At 35.4% G+C, this 25198-nt stretch overlaps 1 protein-coding gene across 2 annotated transcripts in view; it reads left to right on the top strand.

Annotated features, from left to right (window-relative positions):
- Positions 1–25198, top strand: part of LOC150091823 (cysteine protease ATG4B-like) — a 73345-nt gene that overhangs the window by 37827 nt on the left and 10320 nt on the right. For both annotated transcript variants that reach the window (XM_090385834.1, XM_090385840.1), the window contains 4 exons: positions 1947–2143; positions 12007–12085; positions 16213–16355; positions 22814–22870. In XM_090385834.1, the coding sequence (XP_090241960.1) occupies positions 1947–2143; positions 12007–12085; positions 16213–16355; positions 22814–22870 (476 nt within the window). The remainder of the gene's footprint in view (positions 1–1946; positions 2144–12006; positions 12086–16212; positions 16356–22813; positions 22871–25198) is intronic.

Raw genomic sequence — 25198 nt, 5'->3', positions numbered from 1 at the left:
TAGCATAACAGCATGGTTCATGTGATGACATAATAGATCATTATAATATGAAAGGGAGGAGAACATTGACTATGAAAAAGAACACCTGTGACCTTTGTAAAACATTATCATAGTAAAACAAATTTGGTTATTATGTGCAAAATTAACATTGGGGTTAGTATTTTTGGGTCTTGTTTTTGCTGCTGTTTTGATGAGGATTCATAAAGTAACCTCTCTTGGTGAGGAATGCAGGCATATGAAGTGATTGGGTTATTTGGCTGAAATATTCTCAGCATTCACTGAAATTAAATACAACTCAAAGTATTTACACCACTATACACTTACTTTGTTTATATTATAGAATTTAAAAATATTATAAAAAAGAAGAGAAAAGGTACATAAACATTTATTTCTTTAATGGTTTACTGTTCAACAGAGTTCTTATTGTGAGAAAATTTAGCAAAGTTGTCACTTATATAAAGTAGAAAAAAAGAGTTAAACTTGTGTGAGTGAGGTCATTCTGCAGAAGAATCCTGACTTCTTTCCAATAGCTGTTGACAAAAGCTCTTACACGTTTTGCCATTTTTCCTGCCTAAAGAAACAAAGCTTGTATTCTTTATTGAAGCTGAGTACAGTGCATATTGTTGGATTCTTATATAAGATTTCCAGAGTTCCAAAAGGTTCTTCCTGTGATACTTTTGATAAGATAAAACCTAAATAAAAGATTAAAACCATCTGCAAAAAAGTTTCTTGGAACCTGAATAATGGAGAATAAAACAAAGGGTTTCATAAGATGTGCATATTCTTTGTTCACAATTGGAAGTTAAGGGAAGCATTAAGTAAATCATGTATACATTTGGCTTAATACAAAGGGTAGTATAGTAGACAGGTTGCTAGAACAGCTCATGGGGTTTGTCAATGATATATAGGAATTTGGTGAATAGAGATAAAGCTGTGATTATTCAGTTATATAAAGCAGTAGTTGATTATTACATACAGGCTTTTGAGACCTCATTTAGGAAAGGTGTAGACCTATTAGAAAGAGTACAAAGAAATATCCTTGATTACGGGCATAGAGGTGCCTCCGTAGCTAGGTGGAAAGGAGCAGCAGTGCATAGCACATGCTTCTTGATTAGATCGGGGTTCGAGCCTGTCACCACCAAATGCGAAGGATGCAGAAAGGTCAGGGAATGACCACCGCATATCCCGGAGCCATATGGCCTTAGTTGCTAATGCTCCTAAAAACCAAATAACATTACGGGCATAGCAGAGTATTCTTATTAAGAGACTTTTTTTTTTTTTTTTTTTTTTTTTTCAAATTGCAGTGTTTGAAAACCAGGAATCTGCAGAGTAGCTGATTGAGATGTTTAAGGTATTTAACAGTAAACTAAATATCAAGAGTATTTTTATGTTTAGTCACATGACACACTCAAGAAGACATTCAAATTGAGAGGGAATAATTGTAGACTGGGTATCTGAAAATTTTCCTTTTGACATAAGGATTTACTGTTGGAGTAAACTCCCACCTACTGTTGTGGAGGTTGAAAGTTTATCTAAATTTAAGGAGGGACTGGATAAATACTTGAAAGAAATAGGTAAAAAGTCCTTGATCTTTAATAAACAAATCTCATAACTTTAAAGCAACTGGTAAGAGTGATACATTCACTTCAGTGCCAGAAAGGGGGATTGGTGATATTGGTTACTTTGTTATTTATTTTTTTTTGGCTGATGCTATATAAATTTACTTCCTTACATCATTTTGTTGATACTAACACTTGTGTTACATAAATATCAGTGCTCGCCACAGCTTCTTATAAGTATAACTCTCCTCTCCTTTGATAGATTTACTCTGGTCCTATTTGAGGTGTAAAACTAATTTTATATACTTATATTATTAATTTCTGTGTTACTAATTGATAACTATTTTTCTTCTTAGCTAAAGCTTATTTATTATTTTTTTTTTCTAGAAGACCTATGCAACACTTCAGAAAGCAAAGATCAGATATCTCTAATCAACATCAATTCTTCCTTGGAAAATGATGAAATCCAAGCTGATGGAAAAACTTTTACCTCCAGGTCTTCAGTGTGGAAACCTCTGGTGCTCTTTGTACCACTCAGATTAGGACTGTGCTATATTAATCCTATTTACTTTAAACCACTCAAGGTATGGATATCCAAAACAGTCTTTTAATTAACTGGAAACTAAATGTGTCGGTTTTGGTGCATCATAAAAAGCATTAAAAAAACACAATAAAACTGATACTTTCCTTATCTTTTTTATTGCAAAATATGAATGTAACTTTTGTTTTCGTTTGGTGAGCATAGAAGCACTGCTTTAAGGTTAAGTAGTTTCTGGTGGCTGATGTGTTTTACCTGAAATATATTTATGAATGGAATTTACCAAGTGTCCATGATGTGCTTCTGATTATATCAGAAACATCATGAAAGCTTAAAAAAAATTTATGCAAAATGTGTTACATTGGAATATTCTAGGTCAGAATACAATATGCTTTATACCTTCTTATATAAATAAGGTGTTAACTTTGTTACTTCCTCTAATTAGATTTTTTATGTGTAAATATTATTCAGAATATAGAAGTCTGATGTAAGTTGATATCAGATTTTCATATTCTGTCATAATTGTGTGCTTTATTTGAATGGCTTTGGTGTGTATCAAGACAGGTTTCTTGTTCCTTTTACTGGATACAATAATTATGTATTCACACCAATTGCCTTTGATGTGTTACCATATGGTCTTGAAGGAAGTCTTGTTCTTGGGATAAAGTTTCTCTTTAATGAGACTTCAACTTCCTCTTCTGAAGTGTAAGACATTTGGACAAGCAGATACATATATCTGCCTCAGTGTTTGGCAGTGCATCACTATCCCAAACTACATCTGTCTCCTACAAAACTTTGCAGAGGTGCTTCTTGCACACTAGATGAAAGCTTAAAATAACTAAGCACTGGTATGATAAGGTACCTTTATATGCACATCTATGTTTTTTTGAAGGGTAATATACAGAAAACTTCTGCATATTAGCAAAGAAACTGTAAACTCTGCAGCAAAACTGTAAGCAAAGCCAAATTTATGTCCTGTACCCTTTATAATATTCACATCATAGAAGTGCAAGGGTGCTAGGATTTTACTCATTTCTGTTAGTCCATTGAGCATGTCAGAAATCAGTAGGGTATCATCTGAACCTCCAGTGAGTATTCTTGAGTACTTGCTGAATCTCCAGTGAGTACTCAAGAGTCCTCCAGATTTTGAATAAGCTCCATTGCAAATTTCTGTTGTCACTATATGACATGGCAAAATTTGACACTCTTCTACTCCGCAACTGGTGAGTAAAATAAAATAATAAAAAAAAACATTAAATTTTATGGTACCATATTTTACTCACCAGTTGCGGAGTAGAAGAGTGTCAAATATGGTACCATAACATTTAATTATTATTATTTTTTTTCCCATGACATTCTAGAAACTTTGGTGACTATTTGTTTTGAATTGAGTGGATAATCAGATTTAGCTACACACAATATATATATATTACATACAAGTTCCTTAGCTGATAAAACATTACTGTATATTTTAAAAACTAATATTAAAAGAAATCTGAATTGTCAGGTTATTACCATTTTACCTTTTCCCATAATCTTCATATCTTATAAATATTTTTGGATCATCCACAAGAATATTATATCTTTATATCAATATGCAGTAAATCCACAACATGTCTTTATAGCAGATCCTTACTCTGGTGGGGAGGCAGTAGCAATGCAGCTACTCACTCATTACTTCAACCCATGTGTCAGTTTTACAAAATGAAGCAGCACAGCAGAGGATAATACAGAATGAAGAATTGCACTAACAGTATACATAGCTGATGGATGCACCCGAATGGTGTGTACAAGGAATAGTTGCATGTAAACTGCATTATATATATTGTGGAAGAAAGCTTTCAGTATTGCTATATACCAGTGCATGTGCCTTATTGTACATAGGCGTAACTAATGACATTATAATACAGCTATGATGAGTGCATGTATGCATGCATAATTCAGCCTTCCTGTTTTAAAATAACAGCCTAATTAACCAAGTTAATTTCACTTAACAACAAGATGACTGGAATATATTTGTTAAATCCTGGGATATTTCACAATGAGATGACTGGGATAAATTTGTTAAATCCTTAGAACGTGATATTGTGGGCCCACAGAGAAGATGTTTTAAAATTTTTAAGAAATTACAACTAAACACAAATGATCAAATAAAAACTAACTCCATCTCTCAAGCAGAATGGAAGCAACACTATTCCAAACTATGGTATAACCCTGGCACTAGGGAATTGGAAGATGAATCTGTGGTAACCAAAGATGAAGAAAATATAACAATGGAAGAACTAGAGTTAATATTACAAAATCAAAAAACTTAAAAAGCCCAGGCATAGACATTTGAATGTAGAACTATTTAAATATGGTGGTACCTTATTAAAAAATGCACTACTAAAATTATTTAACATCATATGGCATAAGCAACAGATACCCAAAGATTGGGAAACAGGAATAGTAATCAATTAACACAAAAAAGGCTCCAGAAATAACCCTAACAACTACAGAGGGATAACACTGCTATCTACTGCTTCAAATCTATACTCTAATATACTAAAGAATAAACTTAATAAATACAGTGAACAATTCTTAGAAGAAGAACAATGTGGGTTCAGAAAAGGGAGAAGCATAATAGATGCTATTTTCTCATTACAACAAATTTTGGAGAAAAGAAAAGAATTCAACCTACCAACATTCCTGCTGTTTATTGATTATGAAAAAACATATGACAATGTAAACCGGGAAAAACTTTGGCAGATTCTACGTGAAGAAAATATCCCAACCTAACTTCAGAAAGCAATGCAAAGCCTATATAAAAAACTCAGTAGTCTGTATAAAATATTCTAATGGCCAACTATCAGATCCAATTAACACCAATAAAGGAGTCAAACAAGGATGTTGACTATCACCAAATTTATTTAATATCTACATCAATAAAATTATTAAAGAATGGAAACAAACAATTAACAACGGAATACAGTTGAACAACAGGAATAAAATCCAAACTATATTATATGCTGATGATCAAGTTATATTTGCAAAATTCAAAGATGAACTACAGATAGCAGCAAATGAACTGAATAAAATAGGTAAAAAGTACGAGATGAAAATCTCCACCTCAAACAAAATCAATGGGATTATGTGGAAAAAACAGAGTTAAAATTGTTATTGATGACAAAATAATAGAACAAATATCTGATTTCAATTATTTGGGAAATTTAATATCAAATAAAGGGAAAGACATCCACACTAAAATATAATAAAATGAACAGGACAATTAAACGGGACGATTAAACGCCACTTCGGAAAACAAATGACAACTGAAACAAAATTACGACTGCATAATATCACTTCAAAATCAGCCCTCTTCTACAGCTGTGAGACTTGGGTCATAAATAAGAAAGATGCACACAAACTAGAAGCAGCATAAATGAGATTTTTAAGACCATTATTAGGCTTTACAAGACTAGACCACCAAAGAAATTTAGATATCCATGAGAAATTAAAAGTAGATAACATAGTAAATGACATAAAACAGTATCAGAAAAAATGGATCAGCCACCTAGAAAGAATGCACCCAGACCGGATCCCAAAATTAGCTTTTAACTACAAACCTACAGGCAAGAGAGATGTGGGTCGACCAAGACAACGTTGGGGAGATCAAGACCACCTCCAACAGCTACAATGGAAAAGACCTAACCTGGATCAAGTTCATAATGATGATGATGAATTTCACTTAACTTGGATGAAGAATTAATAAACTCTTGTAGATGTTATCCATGAGAAACTTGCTGGTTTCATTTAACTTGCAAACTTGAGTGCCATTGGTGTATTAGCAAAGTAGACCACCATTGCTTTAATTGTAGTGTTACTCTTCAATCAATAGGCCCATGGCTAGAGGAACATAGTGACTACAATTGTGGAGGGAAAGAGATGTCACTAGAATAGCAGCTATTTTGATATATGTTAGTGAAGTGGCAAAGTTTAAGTTACACTGCAGGTGATCTTTTGTTGTGTGTTTTGCTATTGATGTTGGATTTTTGGATATTAGTGTGTATTGTTGTCCTGTTTCATGTTTAAACTAAGTTGATGTTAATTGAGTTTATTGTTTCACTGGTGTAGGGTGATTTCTTGTGGAAGATTTATCATCACAACTTTACAAGCTATTAGTGCAGAAGAGAGCTTGAATACCATCAAACTTCCTGTCAAAAGAATACACTTAAGTAAAGTCACAACCTTTACGCACGTGCAAGAAAAATACTGTTATTTTAAGCAGTTACCCTTTTGGTAAATGCAATTAAGGCCACTTATGTCTGAGTTCAAGAAAATTCGGAAGAAGAAACTGAGTCACGGGAATAAAAATAACTTCTATCATATCGTTTACCACTATTAGTATTAATAGTGGTAAATGATATGACTAAAGGCAAACTTCTGCACATCTGTTCTGCAACCATCCTTCCTCAGTTTGAATTTGTCCCCTCGCGTGTAGTGAGCAAGAAGAATCCATAAACACTGAGCTTGCTCAATACATTTAAAGCCTTAAACACCTTGCCTAGTCTTGGGACTGAAATTTGCGGAACCGAAACCTTTCTTGGTAAGAGTACCCCTTTGTTCCCCCTCACCAATCTTGTTGTCCTTTCTGCTCCATTCCAGCAGCTCTACATCCTTCCTAAAATGATGCCTCCAGACCTATATGCAATACTCAAGATGTGGCCTGACCATTACCGTATAAACCTTCACAATTTCACTGATTATTTTGGAACTTGGACAGGTTTGTCTGAATCTTCAACCATAGTCAACTTGTACCAGCTTTTATCTGTGAATCAAATCAGCTTATGTGCCTTACCAGTTTTTGAGAATGTTCTCATAAACAAGTAATACTGTACTTGTTTATGAGAACTTTGTTGTTGTGTATTTGGGATGAAACAACGTTTTCTAGTATTGACATGTTTATTTTGTAGATTATTTAATATGCAAAATACAATATTGTTCATCTGGCATTGTGCATAGAGCCATGAGCTGTTATAATTTACAGACCAGTTCTGTCCCTGTACTGTGTCAATTTTATAGAGAAGAGCCTACTGTATTTGTAAAATAATTCCCTGTGTGTCATTAAGATTTTACTCTCCACAGGATTCTTGTGGGCATTAGTCCATGATAAGTGCATCATATATTAATATTGCTTTTCCTAGACTATAGTTTCTGTTTTTCTATGCATGAATACATGTTGGAGAATAGTACAGTCAGTCCTCGAATAGCACGATAGTTGTGTTCCTAGAAATCCTCGTGCAATGCAAAATATTGCAATATAAACAACAGGCCCAGTGGGAAAAATAGGGTTAGGTGCCGACCACCCAAGATTGAACACACATTTGTAACCAAAACATTACCAAACACAATAAATAATCGTAATAAAATACTTACGTATTTTATTAAGACTATTACGTAATAAAATATTGCTAATGCTTTTGCTTCTATCATAAGCAAACTTGTTTTTTGTTTGATTTTCTATCCGAACAGATGACAGCCGTTCCATCTCTTCAAATTCTTTGTGTCTTGATCTAATGGATTTTAATTATACTTTGAGCTGTTCCTGCTATGAAAGTTGTTTTTATTTTCCCTGCATTCTTTGTAATTCTCGGCATTGCCTCATTTAGGTCTGTAGCACGTGCAATATCACATGGTCTTTCATTTCGCTCAAAGCGTTTCACAATTTCATATTTTTTCTCTATCGACAAAGGCGGACTGGCCATAAGCCTTACCGGGGAAACCCTGGTGGCCGGTGTAATTTTGGCCATAAACCATAGTATGAGGCCATTATAAATTTTCCCAGGTAAGAATTTTTGACCCAGTCCGCCTCTGTTTATCGATATTGCTTTTCTTTTTCTCTCTAAATCTGCAGTGTCTTCACCAGGACGCTTCCTTTTCACACCTTTTAATTAAGTATTTTACTCATTTTTAGGAAATAAAGCACAATTACAAAACGAGGAGGCACGCTTGATACACATAAACAAAGCTGCACACGCGTGTATCAACCGAATAAACAACACCGTAAAGGCTGAGATACACTATTAACATCTCACATTTTACTAAAGCACATTTCTAGGGGTTACTACCATAAAACAATAAAAACAATTTCCAGTTTGCGTTTCTGCTAGTGGAATCGGTTATAAACTGGTAGTAAACTCGATCTAATTGCATTTGCGATTATACCGATAGCTGAAATTGTGTTGGTTTTTACGTTATTATGGTGAAACGTGTTTCCCCTTCACATATAAAAAACAAATACATTTTCAGAATCTTCTGTTCATTCCTATCGTGTTGCGTTCGGTTGGGGTGATTCTGCGTTCGACTGCCATTTCTTGTAAACACAAAGGCGAATTGTGCATAAGCGAATCGGTTTGTGTTATATAAGATATTGTTCCCCTATTTATAAATCGTGTATGATCGAATTCATGTAGTGTAAACACGTGTTATACGAGAACTGACTGTATCTCTCTCTCACACACACACACACATGCACCCCTACCTACCTGCTTTCTCTGGCTCACTCATCCCCATAAATGCAAACAGAAATTCTGCAAAGACTTTGCTGATCATAGTGATAAGGAAAATAATATCCAGGACAGTTCCTGATTCCAACAATCTCATCACAAGTAGTGTGATAGCATGTGTAAACTACTGCAGAATGAAATTTATATGGCCTAATATAAAAAACAAAAACTTTTTTTTTGATGAATTTGAGGTATTGCTCAAAACATCGAAGGCAGATATTGTTGGGATATCAGAGACGTGGTGTCACACAGATATAAGGGATGCGGAACTGCAATTTGGGGAGTACAACGTCTACAGAAAGGATAGACAGGATAGGAAGGGGGGAGGTGTTATGCTATTAGTTAAGAAACACATAAAAACCAAGGAAGTGAAGCCAGTCGACATCGCTGGACAGTGCAGTGTGGAGTCAGTTTGGTGTGACATAAACATTGGGAGATCAAAATTGAGAGTAGGAGTGTGCTATAGGCCTAATGACTCTGATGAGTATAATAAGGAACTGTACAGGGAAATAGAGTGGGCCAGTAAATCAGAGTGTCTTATAATGGGAGATTTTAATTTCCCAGATATTGACTGGATTTTGGGGGCTGGTTACTCACACACTAGCAGGGCTTTTGTGGATTTATTGGATGATTGTTTTCTACATCAGCATGTTCGGGAGGCAACTAGAGGGAGTAATACTCTTGATTTGATTATCAGCAGTGATTCTTCATGCATTAAGAATCTGCAGATAAATGAACCACTAGGTGGCAGTGATCACAGTGTGCTGAAGTGGGATTTACTCAAAGAGGTAACTACCATTAGGGGTAAAGGGAAGGGTTATTGCTTCCGTAAAGGCGACTACGATGGACTGAGACAGTATTTAAATTCTATACAGTGGGACCAACTGATGATGTTACCAACAGCAAATTCAAAATGCGAAGCATTCAAAGAACTTATCTTGGAAGCTACTAGGCTTTACATACCAACTAAGAAATATTGTTCAAGGTTTAGGCCAAAATGGATGTCAGATGAACTAATGAGGCATATGGCAGAGAAGAAAAATGCATGGGATACATACAAATTAACACATGACACAGAAGCCTATGATAGATACAAGTTGTGATATGCAACCAAGTTACAAAGGAGGTTAGGCAGGCGAAGGCAGATTACGAGAAATCCTTGGCAAGGGATGCAAAGAAAAACAGCAAAGAGTTCTTTACTTATGTAAACTCTAGAAGGAAGGGGATGAATCAGATTGGTCCACTTGATATTGATGGGTCAAGTGTTGATGATCCTGCTCAGGTAGCTAACAAACTAAATGAATATTTTGCATCGACATTCACACATGAGGAGGTATTCAGCGAGGGGAATGCCAGAGGTGTATTCAACTCTAGCAGTAAGCTACAGAATCTTGAAATAACTGGGAGTAAAGTGGAGGAGAAACTGTTGAAGATAAACACAAGAAAGGCACCCGGGGTGGATGGGATCTATCCAGTTATATTAAAGTAGGCAGCAAAGGAAGTAAGCAAACCCTTAGCCATAATTATGAGAGCTTCCTTGGACTCAGGGGAGGTACCCATGGACTGGAGTTGTGCAAATGTGACCCCAATTCACAAAGGAGGATCAAAGGCTGACACAAGTAATTATAGACCTGTGAGCTTAACTTCTGTTCCAGGAAAATTAATGGAGGCACTGGTTAAAGAAGCACTGCAGGATCATTTAGACAAGACTTCAGTTATAGCTCAGACACAGCATGGTTTTGTTAAGGGGAAGTCTTGCCTGACCAACTTGATTGGATACTATGATGCAGTCACAAAAGAACTGGATGCAGGGAATAACTTTGATATTATATACTTGGATCTTAGAAAGGCTTTTGATACTGTTGCACATGGAAGACTGCTACACAAATTGGAGCAGTGTGACATTGGAGGCAAATTGCTGCTATGGATAAAGGGGTGGTTGAGGGGGAGAAGACAGAGAGTGGTAATCAATGGACACTGCTCATCGTGGACTGATGTTATTAGTGGAGTCCCTCAGGGCTCAGTGTTGGGTCCATTATTGTTTTCTGTATTTATAAGTGATATTGATGATGGTATATCGGGCTTAATGTCCAAGTTGGCAGACGATACAAAGGTTGGCAGGGTTGTCAAGGACACTACTGACACTATGCTGCTGCAACAGGATCTGGAAAGGTTGAGCAGATGGGCTGAGAGGTGGCAAATGAAGTTTAACATTGACAAATGTAAAGTACTACACATGGGAAACAGCAACCCCAGAGCAACGTATCAACTCTGTGGTACAACACTGACAGTGGTAGAGAATGAAAGGGACTTGGGGGTGGTTGTGCAAGCAGATATGAAGTTCTCTGAGCAGTGCAGACAGGCTGCAAGAGTAGCTCATGGAGTATTGTGAATGATATACAGGAATTTTTCCAGCAGGGATAAGGAGGTGATTATTCCATTATATAAGGCGATGGTCAGGCCACACCTAGAGTACTGTATACAGGTCTGGAGGCCTCATTTCAAGAAGGATGTAGAGCTGCTGGAACGAGTACAGAGAAGGGCAACAAGATTAGTGAATGGAACAAAGGGGTGCTCTTACGAAGAAAGGCTTAAGTTTTGCAAATTACAGTGTCTGGAGACTAGGCACCAGCGAGGTGATTTGATAGAGGTGTATAAAGCCTTGAATGGTTTAAGCATGCTCAATGCTGATGGGATTCTTCCTCTAGCTCAGAAAAATCACCTGAGAGGGCATAAATTCAAATTGAGGAAAGACAGATGTAGGATAGACGTGCGGAAATTTGCCTTTAGCCAGCGGGTGGTTGGTTGGTGGAACAGACTTCCATCCCTTGTGGTGGAGGTTGATAGCCTAAATAAGTTTAAGGCTCAGCTGGACAGGTATTTTGAACGAACAGAGGGGTGAAGTGGAAGTGGGTTTTTTTTTTTTTTTTTTTTTTTGGCTGATGCTACATAAGCTTGCTTTCTTGCATCAAATGCCTCTACTTATGCTAATGCTAATGCTAAACACTCTCACAATACATGCTCTCATTATGATGACAGTTTTCTCTCAGAGAATACTTTCACTTAATGTGGAGCAAAGTTCCTGTTACTACATATTTTTGTATAGTTGCCTACAAACTAATTTCCTGAGAGTAGTTCAGTGATACTGGGTATATATGTTATATATAAAATATTAGTTTTATGGCAATTTGGAGCCTCAAGATATTACATTGAATATGCACATAATACATCCAGTCATCTACATTCACCTACCTTTATTGTATTTATTTTGTTTATTATTAATTATATATGTTCAAGATTATATATTATGTGTTTTATCTGTTTGTATGTATAATGCTAACTTTGGCTCATACTTTTATTAAAGGCTACATTTAGAATGAAACAATCTGTTGGAGTTATAGGTGGAAGGCCAGACCATGCCTTATATTTCATTGGTTATGTGGGTTTGTATCTTTCACTACATTTTGTTGTATTTTCTGATTTAGGGACTTCCATTTAAAAGGAAGGAAAAACATTTTCATAAAAAATTTTAAATCTTTTCATTTAATAAAAAAAATTATTTCAAACATTTATAAATATTGTGATGTCACTCTCACATTCATGATGAATGGGGGGGAGTTGAGATAGAGGGGGGTGTACGTGAGAGTGAGTGAGTTACATACAAAAAAATTTAGCTTATTATACTTGTCTTACTATTGCGATATTATATATCCTGAGAATAAGTATAATATAAGCATAGCAAACTGTGCAGGGTCATGTGTGAGTGTATTTTTTGTACTCAATTTTATTGATATATTTCAAACACTGAAAAAATAATTTTATTTTTTATTTCTTTTTATTGTTATGGTAATCCCAAATTGTGATATTTTCTAATTAGTCAGAAGCTTATCACAAGTAATTAAAGTGTACTGCAATATATTTTATGCAGAAGAGAATCCAGGACGTTCTTATATATGTTGTCTATGTTTAAATTAAGTTAAATACAAAATACATTTTTTAAACAAGTTTTTCCTTGCATTTTTGGCATAAAATTTTAGAGGTACTTTGAATATTTCCACATGTTTATTTAGTAAGAATAAGATCATAACCATACATTAATTATTTATGACATTCTTGTTTTGAAATTCAACATTACATTTTCTTCCCTTCTACTTATATAGTTTTTAAGAGTACCATAGTATCATTCCATTGTTGTTGGTGTCCTGAGTGAAAAGATGGTATAGAATTAATGGCAGCAATAACCTGTTCCCTGGAGATCGAAATTGCAGTTAGTGCTGAGATGCCAGTATATGCAGAGAGATTGTGTTCCTAAATAAGCATTCGCCTAATAGATTCAGGATGTGTTCTAGGTCCCAATCAGGAATGTGATGGGGAAGGCAAATGTTAGTAGTTCAATGCCATCCTGAGGTATTGCAGGCGGAGCTGGCTATGGTAATTTTGTATTGTGTATATCTCTAGAAGGGACATTGATATCTCTAGATGGGCATACTGGTTTATGAGGTGGGTGGAGTATGATGGGCATTAGTTGAAGTACTGTTTAGTTCTTGGGCTTGTGGGGAATCTTTGTAATTTTTCAGTGGGGGCTGTGGTTGGAATGCCTCTTCAAGAGGGTGTATCCATGGTTGGTCACCAGCCTTGAGGGGCTGAGGATGCCTTTCTGCTGAGTACTTAACCGGGCCCTACTAACATGAACAGGCAGTGTGTCTGCAGATCTCTGCTAGTTAATTTGAGTGTGGGAGCCAGGCTTCATAGGGTTGGGAGGTTTGATAAGATGAGTGGTTTTGTCCATAGGTATTATTGCTGGCTGAGTCGGCTTGTGATTTTGGCTGACCAAAGAACAGAGGTCAGAGAGCATATGGGTAATATGCTTATTTTTGTTCCTCAGTGAGTAGACCTCATTTTTTAGATCCTCAATTAGAAATCTCATCTGGTAAATTAGGAGTTTCAAGAAGTCTGCACTATCAGACTGTGGAGGAAGGGTTAACATTGTAGTTTCATCATTAATTCTTGGAGAATCACCCACATCTTGGAAAGTACCTGTTGTGACTAGTGACTGGTTTGAGGTGGAGAATACATTAATGTTTGAGCCACAATCTTGAATATTAATTTTCAGTGAAAAATTGGGCTGATTAATTCTTCATATAACATGGTTAATAGTGTCAACAGATGATATTCCACTGCCCTGTATTTTTTCACAACCAATGGATATGAGTGAAGATTCAGTTAGACCAGTATTTAACTGGGAAAATTGACTAGGATCATTGATCAGTGGATGTCTGGTCATTAGGGCTGGACTCAATTTGGGAGAGAGGGAGATCAGATATTTCAGAGTCATTTCGAAGACATTTATCATTTGAAAACCACCTCCAATGTTGCCTGGATAGATGTGTGATGTCTGATTTAACCAAATGGGTGACCAAAAAAAAAAAAAAAAATGATACCAGCTTTTGTATTTCTATAGATGGCTGATAGGAATACACATACAACAGCAGAAATAATTCAGACTGTGTGTACTTAATACACAAGAAAGAAAAAAGGGAGGATATCCTAGGGAATTTTTGGTAGTACGATGTTTTGTGACTTGGTCAAGGTTGATGTATTGTCACCTTCAAGATTGATGTAGTGATTAAGCCTTCGGGGTAAAGAGGTGTTTTCTTGATATATGAAAGTTAAGCTTTTGCATTTATTGTAATAGGGGGGGTATTCAAGCATGAGCAGAAATATTAAAAATTAGAAATACCTTAACATTATTACATATATTAGAAATACCATACCACATCAGGCTTGAGCAGAGGAAGAGGAATCCACTGGTGGGCAAATGATACTATAAAGTTAAGTATAACTGTCTAAAACTTAATTGATATCAGGAGCATAAACAGATATGGTATGTCACAACTTGCACATGCACACTAATATAATTGATGTTACAGGGAGGCTTATTAGTAACCAAAGCACTTACGTAATCAGTCACCATAGTTTCCTTCTAAGACCTTCAAATATGACTAAATCTTTTCTCACATAGAGGAAAGTCATTTAAGATGATTTTGGCCACCTTATGGGAATGAAAGATGAGAAAGAAAACTGAAAAGGTATATGAAACATGAATGGGAGTGGACAAGTAAGAGTATCATATTCCCACCTTCCCTTGAGGAAGTGGGAAAATGATAAGGAAATAAGTCCAGTGGAAAGAGAAATTTATGAGGTGTAGCTAGAAAGTTCCTTCCTGGAACTTTGTCTCATATGGAATGGAAAGTTCTGGGAATTGAATATCAACTATTTTTTTTTTTTTTTTTTTTTTTTTTTCCCTCTTCAGAGTAGTTCACTGGGACAGCTGTATATGAAGCTGTTCTCTTCTGCTGCAATTAGAAACATTTCTAGAACTTGTTTAGTGATAATAATTTTATGATCTCAACGTTTCAGCAAAATTTTAATGATTTAGGAAGAGAAAGAAATCATATGGAACCAATTGTAGTATGGAGGGATAAAGATATCCTGTTGAAGGAATCACTTTTCCTCATAAATTACCATCTGATAATGCAGTGTGACATATTGGCACATTGCTATGATGGTCTCACCCACTTAGCCAGCCACAATTTATGCATTTTTTACAACTCCTTTTCCCCTTAAACATTTAAGAACATGAAAGTAAAGTGTCTGATTGACAGTTTGTTCTTGGGGAACCAAGTTTGACTGGTTGTTATTTTTTTTTATTCTTATTATTATTTTCTTTTATCAAAGAAAACTGAGTGCAGTCTTCAATTTGAATTTTTTTCAGTCTTGCTTTTTAGGCTTTTTTTTTTTTTTTTTTTTCCAGTCATAGTCTTAGAGAGCACTTGTCTTTTAGTGTGTCATCCCTGCTATGGTATCCACAAAGTTTTATTCTGGTTGAATTTAATACAAAAGGTTGATGCAAACCTGTGAGAACAGGTTTGCATCTACAGTTGTACAGAGATGGTTTTGACACCATATGTGTACAGACCTTCACTTTAAGCTGTTATCCATCTCTAATTTTATCATTATCTTAATAATTCTCTGATCAGTATGAACAAATTCCCACACTTTTCCAACATTTTTATTACTTTTTGCTCTCATTGGCTGACTAGATCAAGAATTGCCATGAATGTTTTCTCTTCCTTCATAAAATCATTTATGCTACTCAAAAATCATTCCTTCTGCATTGCAGACTCCTCATAAACTTCTTATAACAATTTGCAATTTTTTTCAGACATTTGTTTTTGATACAAAAACCACTTCAGTGTAATATTATAAAACAAACAATAAAGGCACAGCACTTTATGACAGCTGTAACAATATAAGAAACATGATGCAACATGAACTGACTGCTTTGTCTTATGGCGACCATTCCTGCAACTTTTAGCCATGTCTGGTAGACTGGGAAAAATAGAGATTTATTCTACACTTTCTCAACACCAAATAGTAGAAGAACAAATATAGTAGCAAAGTATTGATTGTTATGTATGTTTGTTATTAAGTTATTGTTATGTAGAAATGAAATAATATTTCATTTCTACATAAATAATATTTCTCATTTGTCATTTCTCTTTTTCAGGAGATGAAATAATATTTTTGGATCCTCATACAGTCCAGCCTTCTACCAGTGTTGAAGACAATTCTGACTTCTCTGACAGTAGCTATCATTGTTCATGTCCAGGAAGGATGGCCATAAACCACATCGATCCATCAATAGCTTTGGTAAATATTGTTTATCTTTTTATAGTTAAGAAACAATTGCTTTTCTGAACATGAATTGTACATAAATTTTCACACATAAATTTTCAAATTTTTAAACTATTGAGCTTAGCATGAACAAAACAATAATTCTCGTGATTACTGTTGCAAGAGGAAACTTTCTGTAAGTAACTTGATATATGAATACTATGCATTCCTGAAAAGTGGTTCATAAAATAAATGTTTGTAAATAAGAAGTGATTTTCCCATAGATATAAATGGTATAACAAGAGGATGTTCCAAAAAATAGAATGTTCACTCCCAAATATGCATGCCAACCGAGGTTACCATAAGTTTTATCTTTGAAATATATCCTAACAACAAAATTTATGTTTTTTTAACATGATTTTAAAATATATTTATTGCAATTTACCAAAGCATATGAATAAAACTCATGAGTTAATGTAGTATATTAGTACACAAGAATCTTTTTGCTTAGAAAAATTCACTATAGCACTGCTGTTTGGCACAATGGCTTTAGAGTTGCATACATTATATGTCTGCAAGTCCAGATGCAACAATTACAGAAGTAACACTTTTCTAGTTCAAGTTTAGAATTAGTTTAATCCTGTAACCACAGTCCCTTCTCTGAGTGAAATTGCAGTGTGGCTAACCTAATGGAAACTCTTCAGGAAATATGAAATTAGTTTGAAAAGAACAGGAAACAGTTTCCCTGGAGAACAAAATAAACTGTTCTAAACATAAATCACTTTACACTTCCATCACATGTGCTGCTTGATAGTTCATTGTGTATATTCTGTATTTTTATAAGATGTTTAGAAATTAATAGCATATATCATCATAAATGCTTAAACTTAATAAAATTATTATTAATGGACATTGTTAGAATGTCATATGAAAAGAAATTGAATCTAAATATATTTCAACCTGTCTTTTATAGCCTGGTGTTATATATCTGTTGATAGAGTTTGTTCTGTTTTTATTTGTGATGTCATTTAAATGTAAAAAAAAAAAAAAAAAAAAATGAAAAAAGAAGAATAAAAAAAAGAAAAGTATGTATGCAATCATGCTTCACAATAAAAGAAAACCAAAATAGCTGCCTGAGTTATAAGGCCTATTACGCACACACAATTTATGTTAATTGCATCACTGTTTTATCGTACATCTAGAGTGCAATCACTGGGTAATAAATATAATTTTTGTTGATAGTATAACATAGTTACAAGAGAAAGCTTTAACAGCTGTTAAACTTGAAGTTTATTATGAAAACAATGGAAGAATCATTTTGTTTGTGTAATACTGGAAGATATAAATTAATATGTTGATTTATTACTGCTTGTTTTACTTTTTTCTATAAGAAAAGTTAGTTATTGCACCCTCAAGCAATTTAATTCTTTGCATGCGAAAAAAATCAACCATTCCATTAAAAAAGAAGAAAGACATTGCAGTTATGCTGATTCTAATTCTTGTGCAAAATGTTTCATTCAGTAAAAAACAGCATAGTTATCACTGTCCTTCTGCTTTGTGAGGAAAAGCCACAGGTTCTAATCCTGTCAAGTCAAGAGGAGGAATTTCATGGGCTTTTTTCATATCTTGAAAACATTAGTCAGTATCAGGTTGTGTTTTCAGTTATTCCCCCCCCTTCCTCCATCAGAAACTTGTTTTGTACATTTGCAAATTATAGCACTCATTATAGTGAAAGGTTTCAACTTATACACCAATGAGCCAAAACATTATGACCAGTGAGTCGTTATGCAAATTGAAGCAACTGCAGGTGAACTATGGCGCATGTGCAAGTTGGGACACAGTATAAAAATCACATAATACTGAGCTCTGTTAATCAGTGTTACTCTTGTTCTTCAGATGGGAAAGGCAGTGGACTTAAGTGAGTTTGACAAAGGCCAAATTGTAATGGCCAGACAACTGGGTCAGAGCATATCCAAAACGGCACAGCTGGTGGGGTGCTCATGGTCAGCCGTGGTTAGTACTTACTGAAAGTGGTCTGAGGAGGAAAAACCCGTGAACCGCTGGCGAGGTGTTGGACGACCATGGCTTATCGATGCTTGAGGTGAGCAAAGACTCTCCTCATGGTGGTATGTGGTAACAGAAGGGCAACTGTGGTGCAACTCGCCGGTAATTGGAATGCTGGTGATGGAAGTAATGTGTCACAACACACGGTACATCGAACCCTACTGAAAATGAGACTGCATAGCCACAGGCTGCTCCGAGCGCCCATGCCAACCACGGTTCACCGGCAACAGCACCTACAATGGTCATGCAAGCATCGAAACTGGACCTTGAGTGATTGGAAGAAAGTCGTCTGGTCCGATGAATCATGTTAGCCATTTCATCATGTGGACGGCTAGGTATGCGTGCATCGTTTACCTGGGGAAGTGATAGTGCCTGGATGCATTGTGGAATGAAAACAAGCTGGTGGTGGCGGTGTTATGCTTCAGGCAATGTTCTGCTGGGATACCCTGGGTCCAGTCATCCATGTGCCGGGCACTCTGACATCTACCACCTACTTAAACATTGCTGACCAGGTATACCATTTCATGGCAACGGTCTTCCCCTCTGGCAGTGCAGTCTTTCAGCAGGATAATGCACCATGCTACACTGCCCACGTTGTTCTTTTTTTTTTTTTTTTTTTATGAAAACCCCAAACACAAAAGGTATCAAAACCTATAGTACTTAGTACCGTGCATGGGTTGAAGGAGAAGTATGGGGAGAGGGGGATGCCGGAAACTGCTCTAGAGACTAAACATGGGTTTCACCACTTCAAATCCAATAAGCAAAGTGGTGGTATTTCACCAGTTGATGAAAGTCATCTACCACCTGATATTCGAGATTGGTTTGCGGAACATGAGGAAGACTTCCAGGTATTGCCCTGGCCTCCAAATTCCCCAGATATCAATCCCATCGAGCATCTGTGGTTTGTGTTGGAACAGCAACACCGATCTGCAGCGTCTCAACCTTACAGGAGTTAAAGGATCTGCTGGTTACGTGTTGGTACCAGATACCACAAGACACATTTAGAAATCTTGTAGCGTTCATGCCTCACTGGCTACGAGCTGTTTTCACTGCACGTGGAGGACCAACATTATTAGGTAGGTGGTCATAATGTTTTGGCTCATCGGTGTATAATTCACTTGTTATAACCTAGAGCAATATGGCCTTAGTTGCTAATGCTCCTAAAAAACCAAATAACAACAACATAACTTGTTATAACCATAGAATTTCCCTGTATTTAATATTATTCATTATATTATTGAACTAGAATAGATTAATAATGCATGCTTTATCAGTTTCCTGTTGAAACTGTACTCACAATAATGGACTTTCTTTGTATATAAATAAATATGCTCTTCACTGGTGATGGAACAGAATTGTTAAAATCTTGTTACAAGCAATATTTTTTTAATGAAAATTTTATTATAATAAAAATAATTTTAGGTCCCAGCCAACTTCCTTATTATTAATGCTTTCTGAATATTGTTTGAACAAAATAGTTTTGATGAAAAATTCAGTACAATTATTTTTCAAGTCCACCTATGCCCAAAATGTACTAGTAACGTTCATAATTTTCCTATATTGGAAAATTATGAATGGTTAATGTATAGCCCACATTGTGAACATGGCTACTTTCTTCTAGCAAATGTTTCCACATTTTTTACACCCTTTATTACATTTCTCACCTTTTTCTATCGGGTGCATGATTTTTCCTATACTTTTACAGTACCTGCATATTTTCGATTAAGTTAAACTTGAATTTTCTATTTTAATGTGGGAGAAAAGGCTGAACATTAAAAACAAAAAGTGAATAGTAACAATAAGCTGTATCTGTATCTGCTATAATCTATTTCTGAACATCTTTCTTTCTTTCTTTTTTTTTTTCTTTTTTTTTGTATAAATAAAACATGCTCTCAAACAACTCTCTGAACAAAAATATTTTTTTCTTTTGTAATATATGTATTTTGTCACTTTTTGAAGTTTATTATTGACTTTTAAAGGGAATATTTAATTAAAATAAAGCAGAAATTACTACTTGCATATAGAAAAATGCAGCAGAATTTATTTATACAAATAATGATTTTTTTTTTTTTTTTGAAATAATTTTTTCAGCAATATTTTTTACAAAGAATATTCAATTGTTAAAGAAGCCATAATTTGTGTACCCCACAAGAAGTTCATTGTAATGGCATTTTAGTGTTTTCCATCCCAAGACAGCTGTAGTCTTGGAATAGAGTTGCCATGCTCTGTCTTTTAGCAGTTAGGGCTAGATATTTGTCATGAGCTGGTGTTATGATCCTTGGTTGAACTTTTACAGCTCTTTGGACTACTACTGTCTTCCTAGAATTCTCTCCATATTTAATTAGGCATTCAGGACCCTGCTACCTCTGCCTATCATCAGCCTAATTTCATTCTATTGACAAGCTATCCACTGTCTGTTATACTATCATAGTGACCTGTACAAGTCACTATAATAATAAATTGTACATCCACTGGATATAACAGATTTGAATCAGCATAATGATGTTTTGCACATTGTTTTCTTGGCATTACAAATTATTCAGTTGTATTTTGGCTTTGTTTCATCACCAGTTCATTTAATCATGTCAGTTCTGGATGCTTCTCCAGATGTCTGGTGCAGGTTTGATGTTTTTAAATTAATTTTTTTAAATTTAATTCCATGAGAAAGAATATTATTTGTATGCCAGTTTTCCTTTGCATTTAGTTTATTTTCCAACTATCTAAAAAAAGCATGTTTTGTAATAACAATTAAAAAAAGTATATCCTTATGTTTTGCAGAGTTTCTGTATGATGTTATTGATGAAGGTATTCGTTTTTTTTTTTTTTTAATGTCAAGAGTGAGTGTGTGATTACTTCAAATATCTCTGTAGAGCTTTGGAACATTAAAAACTGCAAATGTGTTAATGCATAAATTGTTATATCCTTGGTTGTATGGGAGAGGTCAAGATCTCCAAGCAATTTCTGCAACACTGCTTAAATGGTCTTTTATAATATGTAGAATTTTAATCAGTACACATTCCCTGAAAGATAATTGAGAGTTATGGATGAGCAGACAGTATGGCTAGAAAGCATAAATTTGTCATGTAGAGTCTACCTTCACATTCATGAATGTGGATTTTTTTTTTCCCCTTACCTTTTCCCATTATATATATGGGGTCAGCGTTTTTATTGTTTTGGCATGCAATTTTTACGGGCTGGGGATATGTGGTGGTCATTCCCTGACCTTCTGCATCCTCCGTATTTAGTGGTCACAGGCTCGAACCCCGGTCTAATCAAGAAGTGTGTGCTACACACTACTGCTCCTGCCCACCTGGCTACGGAGGCGCCATTCATGCATGTGGATTAATTAATTGAATTAAAGCACACTATCCCATATGTTTAGCTTTACCAAGTTTTCTTCCTCCATAAATATCATGTTATTATTTATGGAAGTATGGTATTTTAATTTTACTGGTGATGATAGTAGATATAATATATCCAATCGCCATTTTCTTTCAAATTATGGTTATCTGTTAAATTACTGAGATGCAGTAGATTATAAAGTGACCATGTGTCAGGAGAGCATGAGGAAAATTGTGACCTTTAAAAGAAAATACTCAATATTATTATTATTATTATTAGCCATATGGTGCAAGTAAGCCTGAGGCTTATGCTGCATCAGCCAAAAAAAAAAAATTGAGTTACCCTGAGAGAGAGAGAGAGAGAGAGAGAGAGAGAGAGAGAGAGAGAGAGAGAGAGAGAATTAGAAGGGAATCGCTTAAGAAAGAGAAGAATGATAATATGATGATATCCGGCCTCAGGATCTTGGGTGTGCCAAGCCCATATTGAGTTAACAAGAGCTCATTTAAAATAACAAACTGTGCTGTTGATAGCTTTCTTCATGTGCTGTAGCCATTTCAGAAAATAGTAATAACTTCTTTATCTTACATTGCTTTTCTTCTTGGACTACTTTAAGTTTCCATGATGTGACAAGGAATTCTAATTTTATAAGCCCATGTATTTCATTTATAGTAATTCTCTCTCTCCCCTTTTTTTTTTTTTTTCTGTTGCTAACTTGGTTTACTGCATTATTTGTATAACCATAATATTAAATTGAAATAATCAGGCCACATCTTCAGTACTTGCATACAGGTTTGGAAACCTCATTTTAAGAAGGGTATGAAGTTGCTTGAAAGGATAGAGAAGAGCAACAAAATTAGCTATGAGCATAAACAGTTTTATCAGAAAAAATTGTTTCAGTTCTGTAAATTACAATGTTTGGAAAATGGACATCAACATATATCTGTATAATAACTAAAGTTTTTCAGGATTGAGTAAATAAATGCCGGGACCCCTTCCTTCTTTTTCAGGTCACATATACAAGGAGCATCAGTTAAATAATTTTTATTTATAAAAAACTAAAGAAAATTTTTCTTTTATTATTATTATAGTGTTTCTGTTTTGGTTCTGAAGAAGAGTTTGATGATTGGTGTTTGTCAGCCCGAGATGTAAGTTTTTATATATTTTTTTTAAACTTGAAAACTTTTTGATATTTCTTTTGAATATATATTTAAAATAACAGTACAACTGGAGATATAGTAGTAGTAATAGTAGTGGCATGTGATGCAAGAAAGCAAGTGTATGAGCTTATGCAGCATCAGCCAAAAAAAAAAATCACACCATTCCCTCAAAATGCCTGTCCAGTTCCTCCTTAAATTTATTTAACCTATCAACTTCCACAACAACAGACGGAAGTTTGTTCCAGCAATTAACCACCCACTGGCTAAAGGCAAATTTCCGCACATCTATTCTACATCTGTCTTTTTTTAGTTTGAATTTATGCCCCCTTAGGTTCGTAATCTGAACAAGTGGAAGAATCCCATCAGAATTCAGCGTGCTCAACCCATTCAAGGCCTTATACACCTCAATCAGATCACCACGCAGGTGCCTAGTCTCCACCCACTGCAATTTGCAGAACTTAATAACTTGGTAAGAGGATCCCTTCATTCCCCTCACCAATCTTGTTGCCCTTCTCTGTACATGCTCAATCAAATCTACATCCTTCCTAAAATGAGGCCTCCAGACCTGTACGCAGTACTCAAGGCGTGGCCTGACCATTGCCTTATACAGAGGGACAATCACCTCCTTTTCCCTGCTAGCAAAATTCATATATATCATTGACATAACCCCATGACCTGCCCTGACGGCCTGTCTGCATTGCTCAGAAAACTTCATATCTGACTGCACAATTACTCCCAGGTCTTTTTCATTTTCTACCACCTTAAGTGTAGTACCACACAGTTGGTACGTTTCTCTGGGGTTACTTCTACCCATATGTAGTACTTTGCATTTGTCAAGGTTAAACTTCAGTTGCCACTTCTTAACCCATCTGCCCAAATTTTCTAGATCCTGTTGCAGTAGCACACTGCCATTACTGTCATTACCAACCCTGCCAACCTTTGTTATCATCTGCAATCTTCGACACTAAGTCTGATATACCTTCATCAATATCATTGATAAATATACAAAACAACAGTGGACCCAACACCAAACGCTGTAGGATGCCACTAATAACATTAGTCCACAAAGAGCAGCACCCATTGATTACCACCCTCTGTCTTCTCCCACTCAACCATCCTTTTATCCATTGTAACAACTTACCCTTAATACCATTCTGCTCCAATTTGTACAATAGTCTTCCATGTGCAATAGTGTCAAAAGCTTTCCCGAAATACAAATATATGATATCAAAATTATTTTTTGCATCCAGTTCCTTTGTAACCACATCATAATATCCTATCAAATTTGTCAGACAAGACTTTCCCTTAACAAACCCATGCTGTGTCTGAATTATTGCTGCAGTCTTGGCTAGATGATCCTGCAATGCATCTTTAACCAGTGACTCCATTATTTTACCTGGAACAGAAGTTAAACTAACTGGTCTGTAATTACTTGTGTCACCCTTCGATCCCCCTTTGTGAATTGGGGATACATTTGCACATCTCCAGTCCGTGGGGACCTCCCCTGAGTCCAAGGATGTGCTCATAATTATGGCTAAGGGTTTGCTTAGTTGCTTTGCTGCTTCCTTTAATATAACCGGATAGATCCCATCCACCCCAGGTGCTTTTCTTATGTTTAACTTCAACAATTTCTCCTCCACTTTGCTCTCAGTTATTACAAAATCATTAAGCACCCTGCTACAATTTGATAACCTTCTGCCATTTTCAAACCTTAATAACTTTTCGTGTGTGAATGTAGATGCAAAATACTCATTCAGTTTGATTGCTATCTGAGCAGGATCATCAACAGTCAAACCATCGATATCAAGTGGACCAATCAGATTCATCTCCTTCCTTTTAGAGTTTATATAAGTAAAGAAATCCTTGCTGTTTTTCTTAGCATCCTTTGCCAAAGATTTCTCGTAATCCGCCTTCGCCTGCTTAACCTCCTTTGTGACCTGATTACAGACTAGCTTATATCTGCCATAGGCTTCTGAGTCGCTTGATAATTTATATGTATCCCATGCGTTTTTCTTCTCTGTCACGAGTCTCATTAGTTCATTTGATAACCATTTAGGCCTAAACCTTGAACAATATTTCTTAATAGGTATGAAACTTTTAGTAGCTTCCACTATTAATTCCTTGAATGCTTCCCACTTAGAATTTACTGTTGGTAACATCGTCAGTTGATCCCACTGTACAGAATTTAAAAACTGTCTGAAACCACTGTACTCACCTTTATGGAAGAAAAACCCTTTCCTTTACCCCTGATGGTAATTATATCTTTAAGTAAATCCCACATCAGTATACTGTGATCACTACCACCTAGTGGTTCCT

Source organism: Mastigoproctus giganteus, chromosome 1 (genome assembly GCF_048544385.1).
Source record: "Mastigoproctus giganteus isolate SK-2022 chromosome 1, ASM4854438v1, whole genome shotgun sequence".
In the NCBI taxonomy this organism is placed as follows: Eukaryota; Metazoa; Arthropoda; class Arachnida; order Uropygi; family Thelyphonidae; genus Mastigoproctus; species Mastigoproctus giganteus.
Note: the sequence above shows the minus strand (reverse complement) of the source record. Positions and strands in the feature narration are given on the sequence as shown.